This window comes from Papio anubis, chromosome 2, assembly GCF_008728515.1.
Source record: "Papio anubis isolate 15944 chromosome 2, Panubis1.0, whole genome shotgun sequence".
Taxonomy (NCBI): Eukaryota; Metazoa; Chordata; class Mammalia; order Primates; family Cercopithecidae; genus Papio; species Papio anubis.
The window spans coordinates 98,856,524-98,883,269 of NC_044977.1; the positions used below are offsets into that span (position 1 = coordinate 98,856,524).

At 37.3% G+C, this 26,746-nt stretch overlaps 1 protein-coding gene across 9 annotated transcripts in view; it reads left to right on the plus strand.

Annotated features, from left to right (window-relative positions):
* Window positions 1–26,746, plus strand: part of ULK4 (unc-51 like kinase 4) — a 793,903-nt gene that overhangs the window by 160,264 nt on the left and 606,893 nt on the right. For 8 of the 9 annotated variants that reach the window (XR_001899874.3, XM_017955554.2, XM_021933694.2 and 5 more), the window contains one exon: window positions 1,936–2,118. The exons of the other annotated variant lie outside the window; for it this stretch is intronic. Coding sequence is in view for 7 of the 8 variants with exons in the window: in XM_017955554.2 (XP_017811043.2) it covers window positions 1,936–2,118 (183 nt within the window). In the remaining variant the exon portion in view is untranslated. The remainder of the gene's footprint in view (window positions 1–1,935; window positions 2,119–26,746) is intronic. 9 annotated transcript variants of the gene reach the window in all.

The following is a 26,746-nucleotide window of genomic DNA, read 5'->3' on the forward strand; positions in this document are numbered from 1 at the left end:
AAATGGAGTCAGTGATTATTAATTCTATAGGTGTTTGTAGAATTTTATAGGTGTTTCATATGATAGTTCCACAAGGAAAGGGACTTGTTTTTAGGGAGAAGTATATAGTTCGTGCTCTACAAATGCTCATTTTTTCAGTGTATATATTTACTTGTTTATTTCAGAAATGGCAGTAAATGTATACGTTATTAATTAAAAAATCTCCCATAAATGTTTATTTCAATACAAGTTAAAAAGTATCTAATATAGTCATTGGCATTGGAGTGCAACTTTAAATATTACTATAAAGTAATATGCATTTACTGGAAAAATTTGAATGCTATAAACGTGAAAGATCGAAGGTTCTTTGTGGCCCCATTCCTACCTCCCACCTCTCAGTCCTGCCCTCAAGAGGAAGCATCTGGAAAAAAGTCCTTCCTTGTCGTGAGTTATATTTACCTTTTCCTTTCTGGCTATAATAAAGTCATCTTGGCATTTTCATAAAGATTGGAGCTGGATGCAGTGGCTCACACCTGTAATCCCAGTACTTTGGGAGGCTGAGGTGGGCAGATCATCTGAGGTCAGGAGATTGAGACCATCCTGGCTAACACGGTGAAACCCCGTCTCTACTGAATGACATTTAAAGGAAATTTATTCTTGGAGAGAAAAAGGTTTTTAATTTTTTTCTAAGATGATTAAGAAAATGGAAATAGTTTTCAAAGTCTTGTATCTTTTTTATATCTCCCTCCCTCCTGTCCCTCCTTTTGACATCATTATTTGTTTGTTTTATATTTGATCTTTTTGTTATTAATCAAGGTTATAAATCTGTTTAAAATATAAATCAGGGAGAGAGAGCTTATATGATATTATAATGAGTGTTTTTACAAAACTATTCCTAGCTTAAGCTTATTTCTCTCTTTGGAGTCTCTCATGTACACATGGAATATCATCATGTCTTTCTTTTCCTTAAAACCTTTCAAGACCTTCCCTTTCCTTATGGCATAAATTTTTAAGTTCCTAGCTTTGTTGACCAACTCTGGCTCCAGCCTGCTTTTCTAGATAGATCATAAGGTTTTCTTCTTTCCTACTGTGTACTTCTTTTTCTGCACTTGATAAATGTTCTAATTGCATCAGACAGCTTACATGTTTATGTCTCCATGTGAATACTTGTTCTGTTCTCTCAAGCTTGAATTTCTTTTTAACTCACTTGTTCACCTATTTCCCATCTATCCTTCAAAAACTGGCTCAGCGTCATCTTCTTTATATACCTTTTGTTGACTTTTTCTTCCTTTCCAAGCACAATTAATTGAGCCCACTTCTATTCCAATACTTAATACATTCTGTTAGCTGATTTTAAGTTTCATGTCTAATAGTCTGAGAGCAATTTAGGAACAGTCTGGGGTCTGATTACATCAGTTTAATTCCCTGCTTTGCTACTTACTAGCTATATGCCTCTCAGCAAGTTACTTAACTACTGTATGCTTTAGTTTTATCATCTATAAAATGAAGATAATAAACTACCTTTCTCATATTTGTTAGAAGAATTAAATAATCTTCAGATATTTACAGATAGTGTTCCTCACATTATAAACAATAAATGCCAGATATTCACTTTTACAACTGTTTTTCAGCACTTAGTTCATTATCTGAAGGTATTTGATAATGTGTTTTATTAATTAAAGGGAAATTTTTCTATATAGGTTTATGGATTTATCAATTTAATGGTTATTGCTACAGTAGTCTCTAGTGTTTTAAAACAACTTTAGCTTTTATTGGCAGCCAGATTGTTTTATTTTTAAGTTTGTTGAAAATTTCCAACTTTCTTGTGCCAAAATATGTAATAAAAGAGCCAAGTAAGCACCTTCTACTCCTTGACACAGAAGCCTGTGTTACCTTTCAGGGGAATGATTGATGCACTTGGAGTTGCCTGACAGATCTGTTCTCTTGTCTTTGTAGGCCTTGTGTAGAATCACTCGCCATTCTCCTACTGCCTTCCAGAATGTTATTGAAAAGGTGGGACTGAATTCAGTAATAAACTCCCTGGCCTCTGCCATCTGCAAAGTTCAGCAGTACATGTTGACCTTATTCACTGCCATGTTGTCCTGTGGGATTCATCTTCAAAGACTAATCCAAGAAAAGGTTTGACTTAGATTTTACCTGTTACTCTACATTAAAAATTGTTGTTTCTTCTGCAATTTTAGTGGTTCTGCAAGTAATGTCGTGTTTGTAGAATTCATTTTTCATCCCAAGAGGCCTTTTTGAACTTTGCCAAACCTTTGTACCACAGAGTGTTCATCCGAACATGTTATAAGAGCCTTTTAGTGATTAAAATAGAAATTCTTTAAATGGCTTCTGCCTGCTTGTCCCATTTTGGTAATGTTAAACTGGAAAATGTCTCAGTGCTTCCTATATACTGGCATTTCTTATGCCTCACCAACTCCAGCTTCCATCTCTTTCTCCCATATCCTTTGCCTTTTTTAGGGGGAGGAGTCTCTTTATAGTTTTCTGCTTACGCTCTCCTATTTTTATTCCTTTCCTTGTAATACCCTGCCAGTCAAAATTATAGAGCCCCCATTCTGTTTTTAACCTATCCTCTTCTAGTCCTTTATATGCCTTTATTGTATATACAGTAGAGTTTGTAAGTATTAAATTCATATCACCGAACTGTATAGTGATAAACAGGTCTCTCTAGTAGCCTTTCTCGAAGTGTCTTCTCTAGCTCCTTGCTAAAGGGTGATCCCTGGACCAGCAGCGTTGACATCACCTAGAAGCATGTTGGAAATGCAGACTTTTAGGCCCCATGCAGACCTGCTGAATCAGAATCTACATTTTAGTGAGATCTCTAGGTGATTTGTTTGAACTTTATGGTTTGAGAAGTTCTGCCTGAAAATATTAGTGTTTGATGTTGTGTTAACAGGTAAAAAATAAAGTAGGTCTGGCTATATATAAATTTGGAAAGCAATGAGTCTAACTTAGAAATATTTTCAGTTGTACAATTTTTCCCAGTTTTTAATATGCTAATGTGTATTGTGATTGTGAATTCTCATGAGGAGAATGTAGTGTGCAGCATTATTTCAACCAGTCATTCCTTTTTTCCTTTTTTTTTTTTGAGGTGAAGTCTCGCTCTGTTGCCCAGGCTGGAGTGCAGTGGCGCGATCTCGGCTCACTGCAAGCTCCGCCTCCTGGGTTCACGCCATTCTCCTGCCTCAGCCTCCCAAGTAGCTGGGACCACAGGCGCTCGCCACCAAGCCTGGCTAATTTTTTGTTTTTGTATATTTAATAGAGATGGGGTTTCACCGTATTAGCCAGGATGGTCTTGATCTCCTGACCTTGTGATCAGCCTGCCTTGGCCTCCCAAAGTGCTGGGATTACAGGTCTTTTTTTCTGTAAGAGGTAGAGAGGTGTACCTTTCAATTCAGAGTTTTGCGAAACGTGTGAAGGTAACACTGCTTAGAAGTGTGGAATGGAACCAGTTAAATACACTGTTTACCATGGTTCTTCTGCTTTAAATGAAACACATTTTGGTTTTTATGATAAAACTTAAAATTTCAGTAACTATTATGAATAACCCTCAGATTTACATAGTAAACTTGATCTGTGGAAGTCCAGATAGAGGTAAACCACTTCTTGTCTTTAATTATTCTGATTTAGATTCTGCTAAGAAATTTGTGCCTCAGAGAAAGTATTTTTTTCTAACAAATCTATGTGTCTCATTTTGCTATTAAATTTTCACTCATTAAATGTTCTTATCATTATATCAGAAAAAGTAATACTTGAATAATTTTACCATGTAATCCATGGTTAGAAAGGCTGAGAGTTTTAGAAAAATGTGTGTGTGTGTGTGTGTGTGTGTGTGTGTGTGTGTTTTACCCTCAGCACAGGCATGGATTGATTGAGTTTCAAATATAGTATTTCACAAAAGCAGTAAAATAGGTTGTATGTTAATATAATTTTAATTATTTATCATATATAACTACTATTCCACATGTCTTAAGGAAATGAGCAATTGCATGGAATGATAAGCAGTCTTTTACTTTTGATTACTATTGGTACATTAAAAAAAGTTTTTATTGTGGTAGATAACACATAACAGAATTTATCATTTTAATCATTTTTAAGTGTACAGTTCAGTAGTATTAAATATATTCACATTGTTGTGAAACAGAGCTCCAGAACCTTTTTATCCTGCAAAACTGAAACTCTATACACAAGAAATATTTTGGGTGGTGGTGGATTTTATTTGAATCTTCTATTTTAGAGTACCTCTGACACTGCATTGGCAGGGGGAAGAAGGGTGCTACATTGATGTTGCTGGGTTGGGATGGAAGAACAGATCCCCAGTGGACTGCTTTTGTCACCTCAGGAGGTAGAAGAGCTCCTCATCACTGCTGGGTGAGAGTGCGAGGCCAGGCTTTCCACCAGGACTCCTCTGATGCTACCCTGGCTGCTGAGGGGGAAGGATCCTCATTATTGCCTCCACTGATACTGGTGGAGTGGAACGGATGCCTCATCACTGGGGAAACATTGTGCAGCATGATGGAAGACTCTCTATCGTTTGGTTGGGATGAAAGCCCCAGCTCCTTGCTTGGTCTTTTGTGACACCACTCTGGCAGGAGATAATGTTGGGGCACCTTGCCATGGTCACATGAGGTTGGAAGTCTAGGCTCCCTGTGGTTTTTCCATGGTGCTTGGCTGAAGTAGAGTAGCTATTTTCTAAAAATTTTCTGTCTTGCCAGGCTGCCCCTCTCTTGGTCCTTTGGTTTGAGAGAGCTGTTTTTTCTTGTGTGTTTGTGTATGTATACCTGTTGGTGTTTCTAGGCTCTTGGATTTTTCAACACCCAATCTGGGATATAAGAAGCAAAAAGACAACTCAATGAATGCATTGCTGTATTGATCCTCAGGTTTCAAGGTCTCTAGGTGGTCTTCTGCCTTCTTTCCATGTATCTGTCATATTTGTTTTCTATATACTGTCCAGAGTTTTTGGCTGTACTTAGTGGTAGGAATAGGGAGAAGTGCATCTTCTCTCTCATCTTGTAGTTTTTTAAATGTATCTGTGACACCCTCAAAAATGTACAATGAATTTTTATTTAGAATGCAAGGTTCTATTTTAATAAAAATATTAACAAAATTAAAAAAATTACAATATATTGAACATTTGCCTTTTTTTGTTTTTTTTTTTCTTGAGACAGGGTCTCACTCTGGTTGTCCAGACTGGAGTACAGTGGTGTGATCTTGGCTCATTGTGGCCTTGGCCTTCTGGACTCAGGTGACCACCTCAGCTTCCCCAGTGGCTGGGATTACAGGCGTACACCGCCACATCTGGCTCATTTTTGTATTTTTTTATACACATGTGGTCTTACTATGTTGCCCAGGCTGGTCTTGAACTCCTGGATTCAAGCAATCCCCCGTTTCAGCCTCCCAAGGTGTTGGGATTACAGGTGTGAGCCACCATGCCTAGCCCTGAACATTTACTTTGGGTCAAATGATTTTCAACTCTGGGTCTTTCACAGATGAGACAGTGTGTTGAGTAATTTTGTCAAGTTCTTGGAATGTATAAGTGCTAGATATAAGTGCTTATGCCCTAACAGGAGGGGCTGATAATAAACAAGAAAACACAGTAATTTGGGATGGTTTTAGTGCGCTGAAGAACATAGAACAGGATATGTGATAGAGTGACTGTTAGGGGCAGTGTCCAGGTAGAGTGGAGCCAGACATTATTAGCCTAGGTTGGGACGGAGAACAGTCAGCGGAGACCTCTCTGAGAAGGTGCATTCTGGCCTTGGATGATAAGAAAGAGCTAGGAATGTGAAGATCTAGGGGCAGAACTTTGTGGTTCAGCCTTCATGAAGTGTGAGAGATCTTAGGGAGATGTGGGAAGAGAAGGTCCCTGTGGAGCACAGCCAGCAGGGAGGAAGGGACACGGAAGAATCTGGGCAGCTGGAAGAAGACTCAGCTCAGGTAGGGTCATGATATTGGCCTTCCTAAGGGGTTTTAGCGCAATGATCATTGTCTTCGTGTTACTTAAAGAAAAGTGAGTGTCTTTGTCTATACATGTCTGTACATGTATGTTTGAGGTGCAGATTTACCAGCCTTATTATTGATAGATTAGAATGAGTGGAAGAGGGAGAGACCCAGGAGCAAATACAAAGTTGCTTCCTGTTGAACAGGGAGAAGGAATTCTATGTGTTGTTTTTTAGCGGGATTGATGCTCATATATTATGGTCTTTTACAATGGAAACCCAGCCTCCAAAAGAGTTCATTCCCTTCCTTTTAAATAAAAGAAATTACTGTTTGCTACAGAAAACTTAGAAGACTCTAAAGAAGAAAACAAAATCAGCTGGAATCTCACTACCCAGATATAATTATTGGTGACATGTTGGTTTATCTCTTAGTTTTCTGTCTGTGTCTATGCATTTTATGCACACATTTACCAAGTTAAAATAAAATTGTATTGATTTTTCTTGCTATTTTCATGGGTGTTTTACTGTGTCATTAAATATTCCTCAGGGACATTAAAAAAACTTGTTATATGATTTATTTTGTGATGCACCAATAATTTAACTCTTCCTCCACTATTGAACTGTTTGGCTCCTGTTTTTTGGTGGCTACTCATCATAATACGATGAACACCCTGTTATCTACATCTTTGTGTTCACCTCTAATAGATTACCTCAAGTGTTACATACATTTGTAAGGCGCTGCATTAATGTTGCTAGATTGTTCTCTGGAAAAGTAGATTATGTGGGTACCATTTACTTGTAATTTAGCCAGTAATCGTTTAAGCCACATGCTGTATTTTCTTATAATAAAACCCAGAGTTTAACGTTATTTAATTATCAGTATACTTCATGTTTTCATAGTTATTTGTAGTTCATAATCTCTGATTCTCCATTTGAAATTTGTAACTGTAGGCAGGTTTTCATCTTAAACTAACTAGGTGGTAGAGTCTATTCTCTTCTGAATCATACACATTTTCTTGAGTGGATATTTATGTATTGAAGGAACTTGTTCAGTTCACACTGTCATCTGCGTTAGCTAGTTGGGTGTCAGTGTCCTTAGATGGTTATTATTTAGCAGCTATTTGGATGAGTAGCCATTTGCATCATGAGCGGTTGATTTATTTTGTGTCATCATCTTTAAAATGATTTGCTTGCCCATGGATGTGCTTAATAGAAGAAGGTTCCTTTATCCAAAACAAGTGTTAGTCTATACACTGTGATGTAAAAAGTGAACAGTCATAACCAGAATGAGAGGGGACTTTTGATTAAAAATCAAAGTGACAAACCACCTTTTTCCATTTTTTTTCCCCTAAACACTTAATAGGAACCTTTTTTTTTTTTTTTGAGATGGAATTTCACTTGATTTCCAGGCTGGAGTGCAATGGAGCGATCTTGGCTCATCGCAACCTCCGCCTCCCGGGTTCAAGCAATTCTCCTGCCTCAGACTCCTGAGTAGCTGGGATTAAAGGCATGCACCACCATGCCCAGCTGATTTTGTGTTTTTAGTAGAGATGGGGTTTCTCTATGTTGGTCAGGCTGGTCTCGAACTCCCAACCTCAGATGATCTACCTGCCTCGGCCTCCCAAAGTGCTGGGATTATAGGCGTGAGCCACCATGCCTGGCCAATAGGAAACTTTTTGAACTATTGGCAGATGGTACTTTATATATGATTCTTGAATCACTGCTAGATGTAGGGAATTGATTACCTTTTTATAATTGAGATGCTTGAATGACTGACCAAGAAGCTTCTGGAAGACCTGATCAAGTAGAAGAAAGAACCTTGTAGGTTAGGTATGAGTTTATTTACTAATCCTTGTACTCCAAACTCTTTTATTTTTCTAGTTTACTTTGTAGTCATTTTTCTGGTACTTCCAAGCTGTTTATGTTTCCTGCAAATATTTCATTTTCAAGGCTGGAGGAGTTTGAGAGTTCATGGTTGTTTCCTGATGTTTATTGGGGAGAAATATGTTGGATGAGCTTATTACGATTTTCTATAATTATAATATCTGAAAACTTAAAGTAGTCAATGCTAATGTACTTTAATTGTTATCAGACTGTATAGTGACAAATTTTAGGATTCGTATGAGTAGTATAGAAATTCAAGCTGGGCACAGTGGTATGCACCTGCAGCCCCAATTACTTGGGAGGCTGTGACTGGAGGATTGCATGGACCTAGGAGTTCAAGGCCTGCCTGGACAACATGGTGAGACCCCATCTCTCTCTCTCTCTCTCTTTTTTTTTTTTTTTGAGACAGTCTTGGTCTGTTGCCTAGGCTGGAGTGCAGTGGCGTGATCTCAACTCACTGCAACCTCCGCCTCCTGGTTCAAGCAATTCTCATGTCTCAGCCCCCCAAGCAGCTGGGGTTATAGGCATGAGCCACTGCATCTGGCTAATGTTTGTATTTTTAATAGAGACAGAGTTTTGCCATGTTGGCCAGACTGGTCTTGAACTCCTGGCCTCAAGCAGTCTGCCCTCCTCAGCCTCCCAAAGTGCTGGGATTACAGGTGTGAGCCACTGCTCCTGGCTAAGACTCCATCTCTATTTAAATAAAAAAAGAAAATTCAGAATATGTGGAATACAGAACACCAAATACCAAAGTTAAACATTTATCTCTCTGAGGTAATCACTGTAAAAAATTTGATATATATCCTTTCAAGTTCATACTTGCTATGCATATATATACATATACACATGTATACGTTGACATATTTCCCCCTTCCCTGCTGTCATGCTATTAGAGTCTTTTTTTTTTTTGTAGAAATTGGACCAACTGTATGTTCTTTGCTGGCACATATTTCTCCTATTCAGTGATGTGTTACGAATGTGTGTTTAAGTCAATTTATGCAACTATTCAATATCATTTTAAAAGGTTACGATATACGATCATATGAAGATATTACAATTTATTCCAACAGTTCCCTTTTGTACATTTAATAATTTCTATTGATTTGCCAGGGAGAACATTCTCATGGCTAAATCCTTTTGTATGGACATCCTTAATTATTCCCTTAAGATAAACTTTTAAATAAAGTTGCTGGATTAGCCTCATTTCTTAAAAAGTTTTTTTTTTTTTTGAGATGGAGTCTCGCTCTGTCGCCCAGCGTGGAGTGCAGTGGCGCAATCTCGGCTTACTGCAAGCTCCACCTCCTGGGTTTATGCCATTCTCCTGCCTCAGCCTCCCAAGTAGCTGGGACTACAGGCGCCCGCCACCACGCCAGGCTAATTTTTTGTTTTTGTATTTTTAGTAGAGACGGGGTTTCACCATGTTAGCCAGGATGGTCTTGATCTCCTGACCTCGTGATCCGCCTGCCTCGGCCTCCCAAAGTGCTGGGATTATAGGCGTGAGCCACTGCGCCAGGCTGTAACATGGTAGTTTTTTTTTCTTTTTATTATTTTACTTTAAGTTCTAGGGTACATGTGTACAACATGCAGGTTTGTTACATATGTATACATGTGCCATGTTGTGTGCTGCACCCCTTAACTGGTCATTTACATTAGGTATATCTCCTAATGCTATCCTTCCCCCCTCCCCCCACTCCCCGGCAGGCCCCAGTGTGTGATGTTCCCCACCCTGTGTCCACGCGTTTTCCTTGTTCAATACCCATCTATGAGTGAGAATATGTGGTGTTTGGTTTTTTGTCCTTGTGATAGTTTGCTCAGAATAATGGTTTCCAGCTTCATCCATGTCCCTACAAAGTACATGAACTCATCCTTTTTTATGGCTGCATGGTATTCCATGGTTTATATGTGCCACATTTTCTTAATCTAGTCTATCATTGATGGACATTTGGGTTGGTTCCAAGTCTTTGCTATTGTGAATAGTGCCACAATAAGCATACGTGTGCATGTGTCTTTATAGTAGCATGATTTATAATCCTTTGGGTATATACCCAGTAATGGGATGGCTGGGTCAAATGGTATTTCTAGTTCTACATCCTTGAGGAATCACCACACTGTCTTCCACAATGGTTGAGCTAGTTTACAGTGCCACCAACAGTGTAAAAGTGTTCCTATTTCTCCACATCCTCTCCAGCACCTGTTGTTTCCTGACTTTGTAGTGATCGCCATTCTAACTGGTGTGAGATGGTATCTCATTGTGGTTTTGATTTGCATTTCTCTGATGACCATTGATGATGAGCATTTTTTCATGTGTCTGTTGGCTGCATAAATCCTTTGCCCACTTTTTGATGGGGTTGTTTGATTTTTTCTTGTAAATTTGTTTAAGTTCTTTGTAGATTCTGGATATTAGCCCTTTGTCAGATGGGTAGATTATAAAAATTTTCTCTCATTCTGTAGGTTGCCTGTTCACACTGATGGTAGTTTCTGTTGCTGTGCAGAAGCTCTTTAGTTTAATTAGATCCCATTTGTCAATTTTGGCTTTTGTTGCCATTGCTTTTGGTGTTTTAGTCATGAAGTCCTTGCCCATGCCTATGGCTTGAATGGTATTGGCTAGGTTTTCTTCTACAGTTTTTATGGGTTTAGGTCTACCATTTAAGTCTTTAATCCATCCTGAATTTATTTTTGTGTAAGGTGTAGGGAAGGGATCCAGTTTCAACTTTCTACTTATGGCTAGCCAGTTTTCCCAGCACCATTGATTAAATAGGGAATCCTTTTCCTATTTCTTGTTTTTGTCAGGTTTGTCAAAGATCAGATGGTTGTAGATGTGTGGTATTACTTCCAAGGGCCCTATTCTGTTTCATTGGTCTATATCTCTGTTTTGGTACCAGTACCATGCTGCTTTGGTTACTGTAGCCTTGTAGTATAGTTTGAAGTCAGGTAGCGTGATGCCTCCAGCTTTGTTCTTTTGGCTTAGGATTATCTTGGCAATGTGGGCTCTTTTTTGGTTCCATATGAACTTTAAAGTAGTTTTTTCCAATTCTGTGAAGAAAGTCATTGGTAGCTTGATGTGAATGGCATTGAATCTACACATTACTTTGGGCAGTATGGCCATTTTCACAATATTGATTGTTCCTATCCATGGGCATGGAATGTTCTTCCATTTGTTTGTATCTTCTTTTATTTCGCTGAGCAGTGGTTTGTAGTTCTCCTTGAAGAGGTCCTTTACATCCCTTGTAAGTTGGATTCCTAGGTATTTTATTCTCTTTGAAGCAGTTGTAATTGGGAGTTCACTCATGATTTGGCTGTCCGTCTGTCTGTTATTGGTGTATAGGAATGCTTGTGATTTTTGCACATTGATTTTGTATCCTGAGACTTTGCTGAAGTAGTTTATCAGCTTAAGGAGATTTTGGACTGAGACGATGGGGTTTTCTAAATATACAATCATGTCATCTGCAAACAGGGACAATTTGACTTCCTCTTTTCCTAATTGAATATCCTTTATTTCTTTCTCTTGCCTGATTGCCCTGGCCAGAACTTCCAGCTCTATGTTGAATAGGAGCGGTGAGAAAGGGCATCCCTGCCTTATGCCAGTTTTCAAAGGGAATGCTTCCAGTTTTTGCCCATTCAGTATGATATTGGCTGTGGGTTTGTCATAAATAGCTCTTATTATTTTGAGATACATCCCATCAATGCCTAGTTTATTGAGAGTTTTTAGCATGAAGGGCTGTTGAATTTTGTCAGAGGCCTTTTCTGCTTCTATTGAGATAATCATGTGGTTTTTGTCTTTGGTTCTGTTTGTATGATGGATTATATTTATTGATTTGCATATGTTGAACCAGCCTTGCATCCCAGGGATGAAGCCCACTTGATTGTGGCAGATAAGCTTTTTGATGTGCTGCTGGATTCGGTTTGCCAGTATTTCACTGAGGATTTTTGCATTGGTGTTCATCAGGGATATTGGTCTAAAATTCTCTTTTTTTGTTATGTCTTTGCCACGCTTTCGTATCAGGATGATGCTGACCTCGTAAAATGAGTTAGGGAGGATTCCCTCTTTTTCTGTTGATTGGAATAGTTTCAGAAGGAATGGAACCAGCTCCTCATTGTACCTCTGGTAGAATTCAGCTGTGAATCCATCTGGTCCTGGACTGTTTTGGTTGCTAGGCTATTAATAATTGCCTCAATTTCAGAACCGGTTATTGGTCTATTCAGGGATTCAACTTCTTCCTGGTTTAGTCTTGGGAGGGTGTATGTGTCCAGGAATTTATCCATTTCTTCTAGATTTTCTAGTTTATCTGCGTAGAGGTGTTTATAGTATTCTCTGATGGTAGTTTGTATTTCTGTGGGATTGGTGGTGATTTCCCCTTTGTCATTTTTTATTGCGTCTTGTTTGATTCTTCTCTCTTTTCTTCTTTATTAGTCTTGCTCACAGTCTATGAATTGTGTTGATCTTTTCAAAGAATCAGCTCCTGGATTCATTGATTTTTGAAGGGTTTTTTGTGTCTCTATCTCCTTCAGTTCTTCTCTGTTGTTAGTCATTTCTTGCCTTCTGCTAGCTTTTCAATGTGTTTGCTCTTGCTTCTCTAGTTCTTTTAATTGTGATGTTAGGCTGTCAATTTTAGATCTCTCCTGCTTTCTCTTGTGGGCATTTCGTGCTGTACATTTCCCTCTACACACTGCTTTAAATGTGTCCCTGAGATTCTGGTGTGTTGTGTCTTTGTTCTCATTGGTTTCAAAGAACATCTTTATTTCTGCCTTCATTTCGTTATGTACTGAGTAGTCATTCAGGAGCAGGTTGTTCAGTTTCCATGTAGTTGAGCGGTTTTGAGTGAGTTTCTTAATCCTGCGTTCTAGTTTGATTGCACTGTGGTCTGAGAGACAGTTTGTTATAAGTTCTGTTCTTGTACATTTGCCGAGGAGTGCTTTACTTCCAATTATGTGGTCAATTTTGGAAGAAGTGCGATGTGGTGCTGAGAAGAATGTATATTCTATTGATTTGGGGTGGAGAGTTCTGTAGATGTCTATTAGGTCCGCTTGATGCAGAGCTGAGTTCAATTCCTGGATATCCTTGTTAACTTTCTGTCTCGTTGATCTGTCTAATGTTGACAGTGGGGTGTTAAAGTCTCTCATTATTATAGTGTGGGAATCTGAGTCTCTTTTTAGGTCTCTCAGGACTTGCTTTATGAATCTGGGTGCTCCTGTATTGGGTGCATGAACCATTAGGATGGTTAGCTCTCCTTGTTGAATTGATCTCTCTACCATAACACTGTAGTTTTGTATGTACTTGCAAATAGCTATAGTGCCAGTAAAAAATGTGATAAAATTAAACTCTTGCACATATGCCAAAAATATTTTGATTTAACACTTCATTAAGTGCATGATTACAGTCTCTATATCTTTTGATTTACCTTTCTATCTTTAAAATTTTCAGCTGAGATACTTAGAGGTCACATAGTAAATTAAGGTTTTCTTTTTTTACTAATATCCGTCTTTTTAAATTTGGTGAGTCACAGTAAGTTATTTTTGGGTTCTTGAAAGCTGTGTCTCTGTTCTAAATTTGAGTGCAGAAATCATGCCACTTACAAAATATGCTTTGTCTTCTTACATCAGAGTGTCTGGTAGAAGGTGACTGTTCTTAGAACTTAAAAAATCTAAACAGGACAAGAACAGAATCTGGAAAATATTTCTGTTTCTGATAATATGGCTGAGTAGATACTCTGCAAACCCTCTCTCATAAAATAGACATGCCAGATAGTCCTTGCAAAGACATACTTGAACTTGCCAAAAAAAGAAAAAATTCAGAATCGCTAAGAATGAAGATGAAGTGAAAATCAGAAGGGCTACTATGAGAATAATGGGGAGGCAGCCCCAGTAATCAAGGGACGTGTGCATGTGTTCAGTAAAAGGTTTCAAACCTAAAAGAAGTTGAGAAAAATAATATAATTGCCCTACATATACACATCATCAACAATTTTTTATTTATCAGTTTTTTTTTTTTTTTTTTGGTGGAGTTTTGCTTTGGCTGGAGTGCAGTGGCATGATCTTGGTTCACTGCAATCTCCACTTCCTGGGTTTAAGCGATTGTCCTGTCTCAGCCTCCCAAGTAGCTGGGATTACAGGTGCCCGGCACCACGCCTGGCTAAATTTTGTATTTTTAGTAGAGCTGGGTTTCACCATGTTGGCCCGGCTGGTCTTGAACTCCTGACTTCAGGTGATTCACCCACTTCAGCCTCTCAAAGTGCTGAGATTACAGGCGTGAGCCACTGCACCTGGCCATAGCCAGTTTTGTTTCATTTATATTCCCACTTCATTTATATACATTGGTTCTTCCTCTGAATTATTTTGATGCAAAATCTATACATCATATCATTTTGTAATTACCTTATATGTATCTGTAGAAGACAAGGAATTAAAAAAATAAATATATTCACAATGTCATTAAAGACGAAAAAATTAATATGTTCTCAAAATAGCCACAAATCCAGTCAGAGTTCACTTTTTTTTTTTTTTTGAGATGGAGTCTCTCTCTGTCGCCCAGGCTGGAGTGCCTGGGTTCATGCCGTTCTCCTGCCTCAGCCTCCCAAGTAGCTGGGACTACAGGCGCCCATCACCACACCTGGCTAATTTTTTGTATTTTTAGTAGAGACAGGGTTTCACCGCAGAGTTCACGTTTTCTTGACTTTCTCATAAATGATTTTTTCTAGGTTATCTATTTCAATCAGATATCTGTTTGCAAATATTGGTAAATATGTCTCATCTTCTCTCTTTCTCTCTATCCTGTCTCTCGCTTTCTCTGTCCACATATATAGAGAGAAAAATGTATTTTTAAATATGTATTTGTATAAATACATATTTTTCTATCTATAAATCTCTCTCTCTGCCTCTGTCTTCTCTTTCTCTGTGTTTACCTCTCTTTCTTTATATCTCTGCTTATTGATGGATAAAGGGTTAACAAAACCTTTCCCCCTTCTGTGTGGAAATTTGAATTTCAGTTAACGAACTCTGTGTCTCTGGGAACCCGATAAGACCAACCTGTTATTTGTATTATCAAGCAGGACTGCTTGTGGTAAAAATGGTCCCTGATTGGTAAATTGCATCTAAGCTGGGAGAATGATAATACTTGGTAGGAAGTCACAGCTTTCGGGCTCCCTTAGGTGGGTGCAGTGACTCTGGTCTCTATGGAAACTCTGGAAGCTATGGCTATGGAGTTGTTACAAGGTAACTTCGTGTTTGTGTGGTTGGAAGTTCCTAAGCCAAGGTGGCTCCCATGCCTACCAAGCGTGGCTCTCTTCTTAATGCACCTGAGCTGTGCTTTCCAGGCTGCTGCAAGGACTCCCACAGGAGAAGAGTATCAGTTGTAGCCCTGCTGGCAAGCTCAGGTTCCTGAACAAACTGACAGATAATGTGATCTTGGGTAGTCTTTTGAATCTGTGTACTTTGTTGACTCTAAAAAGGCCTTTGGTGGGTGCTGCGATATTTTCTCCCTAAAATTTAAAAGATAGCATATCTTTTATATTTTTAATATAATGTTTTATATTTTTATATACAATTATATTTTAATATATCTTTATATTTTTAATATAAAGATAAAAAATAGCATACACCATTGTGCACTTTATTTATTTTTGACCTGGGGTGGGGTCTCACTCTGTCACCAAGGCTGGAGTACAGTGGTGTGATCTTGGCTCACTGAAACCTCTGCCTCCTGGGCTCAAGCTGTCTTCCCACCTCAGCCTCCAGGGTAGCTGGGACCACAGGTGTGTGCCACCACACCTGGCTATTTTTTTGTATTTTCGGTAGAGACCGGGTTTTGCCATGCTGCCCAGGCTGATATCGAGCTCTTGGGTTCAGGTGATCCACCTGCCTCAGCCTCCCAAAGTGTTTCCAGAGTGTTGGGAATTACAGGTGTGAGCCACTGCATCCAGCCCATTTTGTACCTTTTAAAACTTATCTCAGAGTTAATTTCATATCTGTTTATAGAAATGTTCTTCATCTTTTTTAAAATTAGCACTTTGTAGTGTGACTGTACCACATTTTTATTCAACTGGTTTTTTATTGACATTTGAGTGTTAGATCTTTTTTTTCTGACATTATAAGACTAAAATATGAAAAGAAAAACTTGAAAAAAATTTAAAAGAAAATTTACATAACTGTCTTTGTGATCTTGTAGGGAAACTTTTCTTAATGATTAGTATACAGGATATGAAAAATAGCCTAATAATGAAAAGGAAAAGTTAAGACAAAATGGGCATAGGAGGTGAAGAGTTACTTTATAGAAAAAGAAATTGGAATGGTCAGTAAACTTGGGAAAAGATACTTGAACTAGAAACTAATGGATAAAATGAAAGTTAAAATGACTATCTTATAATCTTCAGTTTGGCGAACTTGTAAGTCTGACAGAATTGCTGGCAGAGATATGGGCCAGTGGAAACTCACCTAGGTAAAGTGGAGTGCAATTTTATTATCTCCAATGAAGTTGAAGATGCACATACCTGAGCCAAAAAATACAAAAATACAAAGAAATTTGGAAAAATTGTTTATCACAGTAGTGTTTGCAGTAACATAAGGTGATGCAGAATGTAAAAGTTAACCAACAAGAGATTGCATAATTAAACTCATATCCATGTGGTGGAATATTATACAGCAATTAAAAATGAACAAACTAGATTGAAAAGAATAACATGGATAAATCTCATAAAGAAAACTTTGAGTGAAAAAAGGCAAGCTGCAGAAGGATATGGGCAATATAATAACTACATGAGTAGTTCATTTCCATATTTATGTTGTGTTAATGTTTCAATAAAAAGGAGTTGTCACCTGAGTGCAGTGGCTCACGTCTGTAATCCCAGCACTTTGGGAGGCTGAGGTGGGTGAATCACCTGAGGTCAGGAGTTCAAGACCAGCCTGGCCAGCATGATGGAACCCCATCTCTACTAAAAATACAAAAATTAGCTGGGTGTGGTGGTGCGTGCCTGTAATTCCAGCTACTCAGTAGGCTGAGGCAGGAGAATCACTTAAACCTGGGAGGAGGAGGTTGCAGTGAGCCCAGATTGCACCACTGCACTCCAGCCTGGGTGACAGAGCAAGATCCCATCACCATTAAAAAAAAAAAAAAAAAAAAAGGAGATGTCACCATACATATATTATTTTCTTATATTCATTAGCATGTGGATATGGATATTATTAATACTGTAAATTATTTTGTTTAGTGAATGGTTTAAAGATACACTTTTTGTCCAGATAAGTAAAATACAATTGTTTAAAAATATAAATCTTTATATTTCTTATGGATACATGGTTATGTAGTAAAAAAATGTCTGTGGTGGTAACCCACCAGAGTCAGCATGCTTGCGTCTGAGGATAGAGGGAGGGCAGTAGGATTGGAGAGAGGTAGGCTTCAGTTGTGTCTCTCTAATTCACTGTTTCTTAAAAAGGATTTGGGCTTACAAGTTTCAAATATTAAGATTTGATAAAGTTAAATGGATTTTAAAAAATCACCCTACTTTATTGTATCTTTGAAATGTTCCATAATTTAAATGAAAGGATTGGTATTATATATGTACTTGAGTTGCTATAATGTTTTACATTTTTCTTTGCTTCACTTGTGAATTTTTCAGTGACCTCTGGGGAAGTTTCAGTCATTTTCTCTTTGAGGGATTTGTGTGTGTCGTAGTGGCAGTGATGGTATTAAGTATTATAGTCTTCCTACCACATGGGTAGCTTTTACTCACACGCAGTATGATTGGAAAGGAAAAGCACTGTAACATCTCACAGATATTCATGATTTTTTGTTGTTGTGGGAAATGAGGGAGAGTTCTTATTTCAAAAATTCTTATGTGCTTTTTTGGTGTTTACTAATAATATTAGTAATGATAGAATGTACAAATATTAATTTACATTTCCTGAGTTTTGTCATTATTTGTAATTCTATGGTTCCTTTTGTTCTTTAGAAATGTATTTGAATACAAAAACACTGTGACAATGTATTCTTTCTTATTTCATCCCTTCTGAAACTTTACAGAAAGTTCCAGAATACACTGAATTTTAGGAACTCCGTCTCTCATTGAAAACGGTATGGATTATTAAACTAACTTTGAACTTTACCACATATTTTAATGGAAATATTCTGACAGATTATTATGTGGTATTTTATAATTGACAAAGATAGAATGTGATTTAGGCATGCAAGGGAGTAGGGAAACTTACTACTCGATGGAGTGAGCTATTATTATAGTAAGCCGTATTATTAGCTGGAGTATTTGGTGTTTCAAATATAAGAAAAATTTTAGTTCTCTCAATATTTACAAACTTGTTGTCATCTTTCAATCTACAGGTCTTCGTGGATGACTGTAGCCATAGTTGTTTTGTTTGTGGAGAATCTGAAGTTAACTAAAAAAAAAAAAAAAAAAAAACTTCTTTAGAAATTCACCTTTCAAAAGTAACGTAATATTCCTCATGTAAAAGTCTACCAGGCTCTCTCCTTTACCCTATTTACTTATGATTCAGAAAGTATCATTCTGGCTAGGCGTGGTGGCTCATGCCTATAATCCCAGCACTTTGAGAGGCTGAGGTGGGTGGATCACTTGAGGCCAGGAGTTCAAGACCAACCTGGCCAACATGGCGTGACCCTGCCTTTACTAAAAATACAAAAAAATTAGCCTGGCGTGGTAGTGCATGCTTGTGGTCCCAGCCACTTGGGAGGGTGAGGCAGGAAGATCACTTGCACCCGGGAGGCTGGAGGTTGCAGTCAGCCAAGATTGCTCCACTGCACTCCAGCCTGGGCGACAGCGTGAGATTCTGTCTCAAACAAAACAAAACAAAAAAGTATCTTTCTATAAAATCAATATATACGTCACACATTTTTTGGTAGTAATCCTATACTCTGTAGCATTAGGAAGATTATTTTATGGATGTGAAAGAGTAACAAGTGGTTACTGCCCTGTAGAAAAATTCCCCAGTCAACATGGAAAGCTTGAAGGACTGAGGGCTGAGTGGTTCATATTTTGTGTTTTGATACAAACCTGTAACACAACAGTGATTAATAATAAGCCTGAAGCTGCAGATCTCTGTATAATTTGGAAGCACCATGGAAGATCACTGTGAAATTTAATGCATGTAAAATTTTGAAAAATTCGGATAAGCCTGCTCACTTTTTAATCAAGCATTTAAAATATGAAATTAATTTATACATATGAATCAGATTATGGGTGTATATTGTGATACTTTTAGTCTGTATTAATAAATATGTGTTCTCTGAAAGACGTTTTACTTAGATACTTGGCTAAACTTTTTAAAGGAAGATTGTAATCCAAAAATAATTTTAGATTTAATCAGTACCTTGTTTGTTTCCATCAATATTAAATAGGAAAATAGTGTCAGTGTAGTTATCTACATGATTTCTCATTGTTTTTCTTTGAGGCTGTTATCAGTTGATGGCCAGGCCATACATATTGATTTTTAGCTGTGACAGTTGAAGCAGATCAATTTTACCCCTTGAGATTTGTAAGAGATAATTTTGAAGTTCTCTACCTCGTTATCATCTCATATTTTCCTTTATGATGTGTACTAGAGGAATATTTTACTATTATGCTTAATTTTGATGGTGAAATATTTTTGGTTGTGGTGAAAGCTTTATATATTTCAGAGAGATTCCTATCATTCTGAATATTTCATTATACCATCTTTAAGTTAGAATAGAAATGTCCACTCTGAAATCACTGCTGAATACCATTTGCTTCTGGCTGTGAATGCTGGACATAACCTTGTTGTGCTGTGATTTGGGTTATAGAACTAAATGGCTTCTGCTCTTTTTCTCCACTGTAATATTTGGGTATGTTGAGCTATATGACAAGGTGAATTTCCATCAAAGCTGAATATATAGTGGATTGCTAGCTGAAGTGACCTGAGGTCAGTTTTGGTTCTCTAAAGGTAGTTTTGATTATTCATCTTTGGCACTAAGTCTTTGCCTGCAGCCTGTAATCTTCCCTCCTCAAGTGTTGTAAGATTAAAACTGTTCTAGAGGCGTGGTACACATTGCTTAAGATTAAATATAGAATCCTAGGCAACTGGTTGTAGGGAGTCAAAGTCATTACTGTTCATTCAGTCTTTCTGAAATGACTAAATGATAATTTATTTAGGACAGAAGATGTTCTTAGGCTTAGATCTAAAATTGTGCTGCAGCTTCTCAAAGGACCGAGAGTTATTGTGTTACAAATAAAGTTATGTAATTTCTTTTATTTTTGATGTTTGTAATAGTTTGTCTAGCTTGTTTCACTCCAAATCATAAGCATATTATTTTAGTTTTGCAAGATTATTAGTATAGCTGAATAACACTGCAGATGGTCCCTAATCTATAATCGCTCAGCTTATGATTTTTTTGATTTACAGTGAGTTTATTGGGATGTAACCTTATTGTAAGTTGAAAAGCATCTGTATATCAAGAAGGAATACAGTAACAGACCTCACTATCACTTATTATTGGTTATTTCTGTGTTTTCAAATTATGTCTATTGCTGTTTGAAACTTTTTTGTGCCTGGGAACTTTTTTTCTTTCTTTGTATACTTAAGTTATATTTTATTTTTCTATTGCTGTGTAACAAACCACCCAAAATGTTATGATTTAGACAAGGACAATAGGTTATTTTGCTCACAAATTCTGTAATTTGAGCAAGGCTGTGTTAGCTGGGGTGGGACTGGAGAATATCCTTTCCAGATGGTGCATTCATGTGACTGGCAAGTTGGTACAAGCTGTTTGCTGAGAACTCAGCTGAGGCTGTAGGTTGGGAGCCTCAGTTGCACTGTATGTGGGCCTCTACAGGCTGCTTGGGCTTCCTCACAGCGTGGTGGCTGAGTTCCAAGAGTGAGTGTTTCAAGAGTACCAGGTAGAATCTACATGACCATGTCAGACCTAGCCTTGGAGGTAATGGAGCATCACTTCTACCACTTTTCCTTTCCCCATGTACTTCGTTAGTGTTTGTCATGAAAGAAGCAGGTTAGTCCAGATATTGTATAGATGGAGTATTTACTACAATTATGATTTACCTAACAAATCTCTTGTTTTTAGATGTTAAAATAGTTTCATGTTTGTCTTATAAACCAGTGGTCTCCACCCTTTTTGGCACCAGGGACCAATTTCGTGAAAGGCAATTTTTTTCCAGCAGACCAGAGCTGGGGAGGTGGTTTTGGGATGAAACTGTTCCAACTCAGAAGATCATCAGGCATTACATTCTCATAAGGAGTGTGCTACCTAGATCCCTCGCATGTGCAGTTCACAATAGGGTTCACGCTTCTATGAGAATCTGATGGCTCCACTGCTCTGACAGGAGGTGGAGCTCAAGTGGTAATGCTAGCTTGCCTACTGCTCACCTTCTGCTGTGCAGCCGGGTTCCTAACAGGCCACAAACCAGTATTGGTCTGTGGCCTGGGGGCTGGGGACTCCTGCAATAAACAGTGCTACTGTGAGTATTCTTGTACATAAGCTCATTTGTTCATCACTTTGAGATAAGTTTCTTGAGACGTGACAGGTGTATCTGAAGAAAATAACATTTTTAAGGCTTTTGAGAAACAACATCTCACTTTCCTACTAGCCGTTTGTAAGATTTTTCTGTTTACCTATGACCATTCCAACACTGGCTGCTATCCATTTTTATCTTTGCTACTCTACTTTGCAATAAAATGAATTCTTTTTTTTTTTTTTTTGCGTGGCTCAATTATGAATATTATTTGCACAGTCATACATATGGAATATACATATTGACTTGTAATATAACTGTTGGATAACTGAGAGAGGAGAAATGTATATTTGAGAGGCAAGGAGCAGGAAAGAAACAGAGGTATAATTAGAAAAGAGAAATAGCTAAATTCAGATTAATTACACTTGGTGAACAAAAATTGGGAAGTAGAAGTGTGGGGAGTAGATGGCTATTTTTATAAACATTGTAGATTTTTTAATTAAGCAAAAAGTATTTTAATATGTAATAAAAATCAAATTCAGTTAAATTCAGTGTCTGTCTCTGGATCATGTAAGAAATGGATGATTTTTCTTTTGTCTCTAATTTTCTATATTTTGCAGAGTTTTTATAACTTACATGAATACATTTTTGTGAAGAAAATTAACATGCTTCAACTTTTTAAACAACTGTATTTTACTTATCCAGACAAAAAGTATATCTTTAAATCATTCACTAAACAATAATTTACAGTATTAATAATATCGATATCCACATGCTAATGAGTATAAGAAAATTATGTATGATGACAAATTCTTTTTTTAAACCATTGAAACAATGTAAGTATGGAAATGAACATATTTCACAGTTAGCCAAGCACACTGTGTTTACATCTTAGCTTGGACCTATACAAAAGCTTCCAGTAGTTCTTTCAATTTTCAAAACACCAGTAAGGGATGTGAGGGCAATCTGGCTGTGACATCTGTTGCCTCATTGATCACCAGGGTTCATTCAGCTGATCTGACTGGCTAGGCAGGTGTCCCCTTCCTCCCTCATGGCTCCATGTGTGTTCCAGCCAAAGCCCTGTGATTGATCAGATCCTTCCTTGATTGAGGAGCACCATACTTTGGTCAAGGGTGTACAGGTAGCTGCGCTCCCTTGCTAGAACCTCCAAACGAGCTCTTAAAACACCATTAAGATTAAGAAAATGTAAAGAGAAAACAGCAAAAGCCTAACCAGCTTTGACATCATCGATATTTACCTCCCCTGTCTTTTATCAATGCATAAACTCACATTTTTACTTAGTCATATTCTGTGGATACCTGTGTAATCTGGTTGTGCTTTTTCCTAGAAGAAGCCTTGATAGTTGTGGGATTGGTATAAGGTAAAAGACTCCCCAGGAGGGGAAGGTGTCAAAAATGTTTTGGTTTCCTGAGGCTTCTGTTTCCTCATCTATAAAATAAATCCGATAATATCTTCCTTAAAGGAGTAATTGAAATAATATATTTAAATCAGCTACCACAGTGCCTGACTCAGAGTAAGCATATAGTAGATATTTTTCCTTCCTTCATCATACTTTCATATTTTTAAAAGGATTCTTTTTTTTTTTTTTTGAGACGGAGTCTCGTTCTGACGCCCAGGCTGGAGTGCAGTGGTGTGATTTCGGCTCACTGCAACCTCTGCCTCCCGGGTTCAAGCAATTCTCTGCCTCAGCCTGTCGAATAACTGGGATTACAGGCTCCTGCGACCACACCCAGCTAATTTTTGTATTTCTAGTAGAGATGGGGTTTCACCATCTTGGCCAGGCTGGTCTTGGACTCCTGACCTTGTGATCCACCCGCCTCGGCCTCCCAAAGTACTGGCATTACAGGCATGAGCCACTGCGCCCGGCTTAAATGGATTCTTATTCTTATAAATTTTGTATGTCTTTGACTACTAGTGATGACAACCATGTTTTAATTTGCTTATTGGTGGTAGAGTCCTTTTATCAGTTGTTTCTTGTTCATATCATTTTGTTGTTTTATTGGAGTGTTCATACATACTTTTTAATTGATAAACGTTATTTATAATAAAGATAGTGATTCTTTGCAATACATTTTCCAAGGTAATATATTCATTTTGAAAGATGTATAGTATTATAAGATTGCTTCCTCCACTCCTTACTTAAATTTTTAATTTGGAGTCTTTCTAGTATAAGAAATAAAGTAAGGATATCATTTAATGAATAGTCTGTCCTTTATCTTTTCTAGAGTCTTAAATATACTTTTGTTTGTTTTCCCCTTTGTATTGTCTTTTCCACAACAGTTTTCATAAATGAATACTTCTCGCAGATTTATGCTTTATGATATTTTTATTATGTATTTGGACAAAAGCCTAAGTCATTACATCACGACTATGAGAAATGTTATTGTAATTCTCTCCACTTTATTTTAAAGTTGAAGAAACTGAATCATAGTGGTTATTTTGTTAAGAAATGTGGCATTTGAAGTCAGGTCTTCCTGACTCCAAAGCTCAAATTATTTGCCAGCATATTATACTGCCACTCCATTTATTCAAGTGCCCTATTATCACTCAGTAAAAATCGGTAGTTTTCTGTGTCTAAGTCCTACATTTCTCTTTTAAGTTTTTTGTTTTCTTTGTAGAGACAGGGTCTTGCTGTGTTGCCCAGGATAGTCTTGAACAATCCTCCTGCTTTGGCCTCCCAAAGTGCTTGGATTACAGGTGTGAACCACCATGCCTGATCTACTTTTTTTTTGGTATGGTTTGTATTTTTGTTGCTATTTATCAATGAGATTTCCAAAGTTAAACTGCAATTATAGTAATTACAAACATGGTAAAAATACAATTGATGCTTTTTCTTTTTGAGATGCCTAGTAAAGTAACTAGATAACCATAAAGATTGAAGACTCCGTAGTAATTATGTGTGCAGGTGCTCACGCCTGTAATCCCAGCACTTTGGGAGGCCGAGGCGGGTGGATCACAAGGTCAGCAGATCGAGACCATCCTGGCTGACACAGTGAAACCCCGTCTCTACTAAAAATACAAAAAAAAGTTCGCCAGATGTGATGGCGGGCGCCTGTAGTCCCAGCTGCTCTGGAGGCTGAGGCAGGAGAATGGCGTGAACTTGGGAGGCGGAGCTTGCAGTGAGCCGATATCGTGCCACTGCACTCCAACCTGGGGGACAGAGCGAGACTCTGTCTTAAAAAAAAAAAAAAAAAAAAAGTGTGACACTTCCTGGCTCTCTTGCTCTCTCTCCTGTCACCATGTAAGACATGCTTTGCTTCTCCTTCAACTTCTACCATCACTGTAAGTTTCCTGAGGCCTCCCCAACCATGTGGAACTGTGGGTTAATCAAACCTCTTTCCTTTATGTATTACCAAGTCTCAGGTAGTATCTTAATAGCAGTATGAGAACAGGCTAATACAATAGTGTTTTTACTGTTAGCTTTTTATTTTATTTATTTATTTTATTATTTTTTTAAATTAAAAAACCATTTTAAATACTTGGGGGTAGATAGAGCTAAAAATTAAAGCAGTCGAACTCATGGAAATAAAGAATAGAATGATGGTTATGAGGAACTGAGAAGAGTAGTGGAAAAGAGAGTGGGGTTGGTTAATGGGCCCAAAAATATAGTTAGCTAGAATGAATAAGACCTAGTATTTTTAAGTTCTGCAATTTTGGTTTGTATTTTCTCTTAAGGTTTGTTTAACATAGAGTTTAAAACATTTGCAGGTAGAGGGCCTTTTGGATTATTTATGTTTTAATTAATTTCTAGTTTTGTTTGTTTGTTTCCCTGAGACAAGGTCTCACTCTGTTGTCCAGGCTGGAGTGCAGTGATGTGATCATAGCTCACTGTAGCCTCGATCTCCTGGGCTCAAGCAATCCATCCACCTCAGCCTTGTAAGTAGCTAGGACTACAGGCATGTGCCATCATGCCTGGCTAATTATTACTATTATTATTTTTAAGTAGAGAAGAGGTCTTGCTATGTTGTGCAGGCTGGTCTGGAACTCCTGAGCTCAAGCAATTCTCCTGCCTCAGTATCCAAAAGTGCTGGGATTACAGATGTAAGCCACCATGCCAGCCTAATTTCTAGTTTTATTGCATTGTAATCATAAAAATTATTTTTACTTTGTGGAGTATATTAATATTTTTTCATGATCTGTTATATGATCAATTTAAAGGATCATTTTATGTTAAGAAAAAGATATGTGTTCCATTATTTGAATATAAAATTTGATATCTACCCATAATATCTAACCTATTGTTTATGTGATTTAGGTCTTCTATATCCTCACTTATTTTTGTTCTTTTGAGTCTCAGACTGACAGTAGTATGATAAAATATTTTATTGCTTCTTATATCCTGTGTAGTTTTCACTTTACAAAGGTGGTTGCTATACTATTTAAGGCATAACACTCATTACTATAATTATTGCTGTTATACATTGTGAATGGTATATAATATATAGTATGTACATACATTGTATATATAATAAATCCAGTATATGTATATACATATAATATATACATATATGTACTATAATATATACATATATGTACTATAATATATAACTTATAAATAACAGTTTATATTTTATGTATAATATGTATCATTTTTTAATTTTAAAATTTATGTGTAATGAAATTTACTTTCAATGAAATTTACCTTTGTGGGGACTCAGTTCTATGAGGTTTAATATATGCATAGACTCTTGTTACCACCACCAGAAAGATGCAGAACAATTCCAGTTTCCCAAAGAATGACCTTGTGCTGCATTTTTCTTAGGCAAACCACCCTCCATCCCAGTCCCTGGCAATCACTGATGTCTTCCTGCCCCTATAGCTTTATCTTTTCCAGAATGTCATATAAATGGAATCACACTGCATATAATCTTTACAGCTGGTTTCTTTCAGTTAATACAGTGCAGTTAAGATTCATCCATGTCACTGCATGTCTCAGTAGTGCATTACTGCTGAGTACTGTTTCATTATGTGGATGTACCACAGTTTATTTATTCATGTACACACCGAAGGACATGTGAACTGTTTTCGGTTTTTGACTGCAGGTTAAATATCCCTTATCCAAAATGCTTGAGACCAGAAGTGTTTCAGATTTCAGTGTTTTTGAGTCTTGTAATATTTGTATATACATAATGAGATATCTTGGGGATGGGACCCAAGTCTAAGCACAAAATTTATTTGTGTTTCATACACACCTTGTATAAAATAAGGCCAAGGTAATTTCATACAATATTTTAAATATTTTCAGTGCATGAAACAAAGTTTGTGTTAAGTACTTATGTGTGGAATTTTCCACTTGCATTTTATCAGTACTCAAAAAGTTTTGGATTTGGGAGCATTACAGATTTTAGATTTTTGGATTTGGAATACTCAATCTGTATTATAACTAAATATTGCTATCAATTTTTTTGTACACGATTTTCTGTGAACTTAAGTTTTTATTTCATTAGAATACTTAGAAGT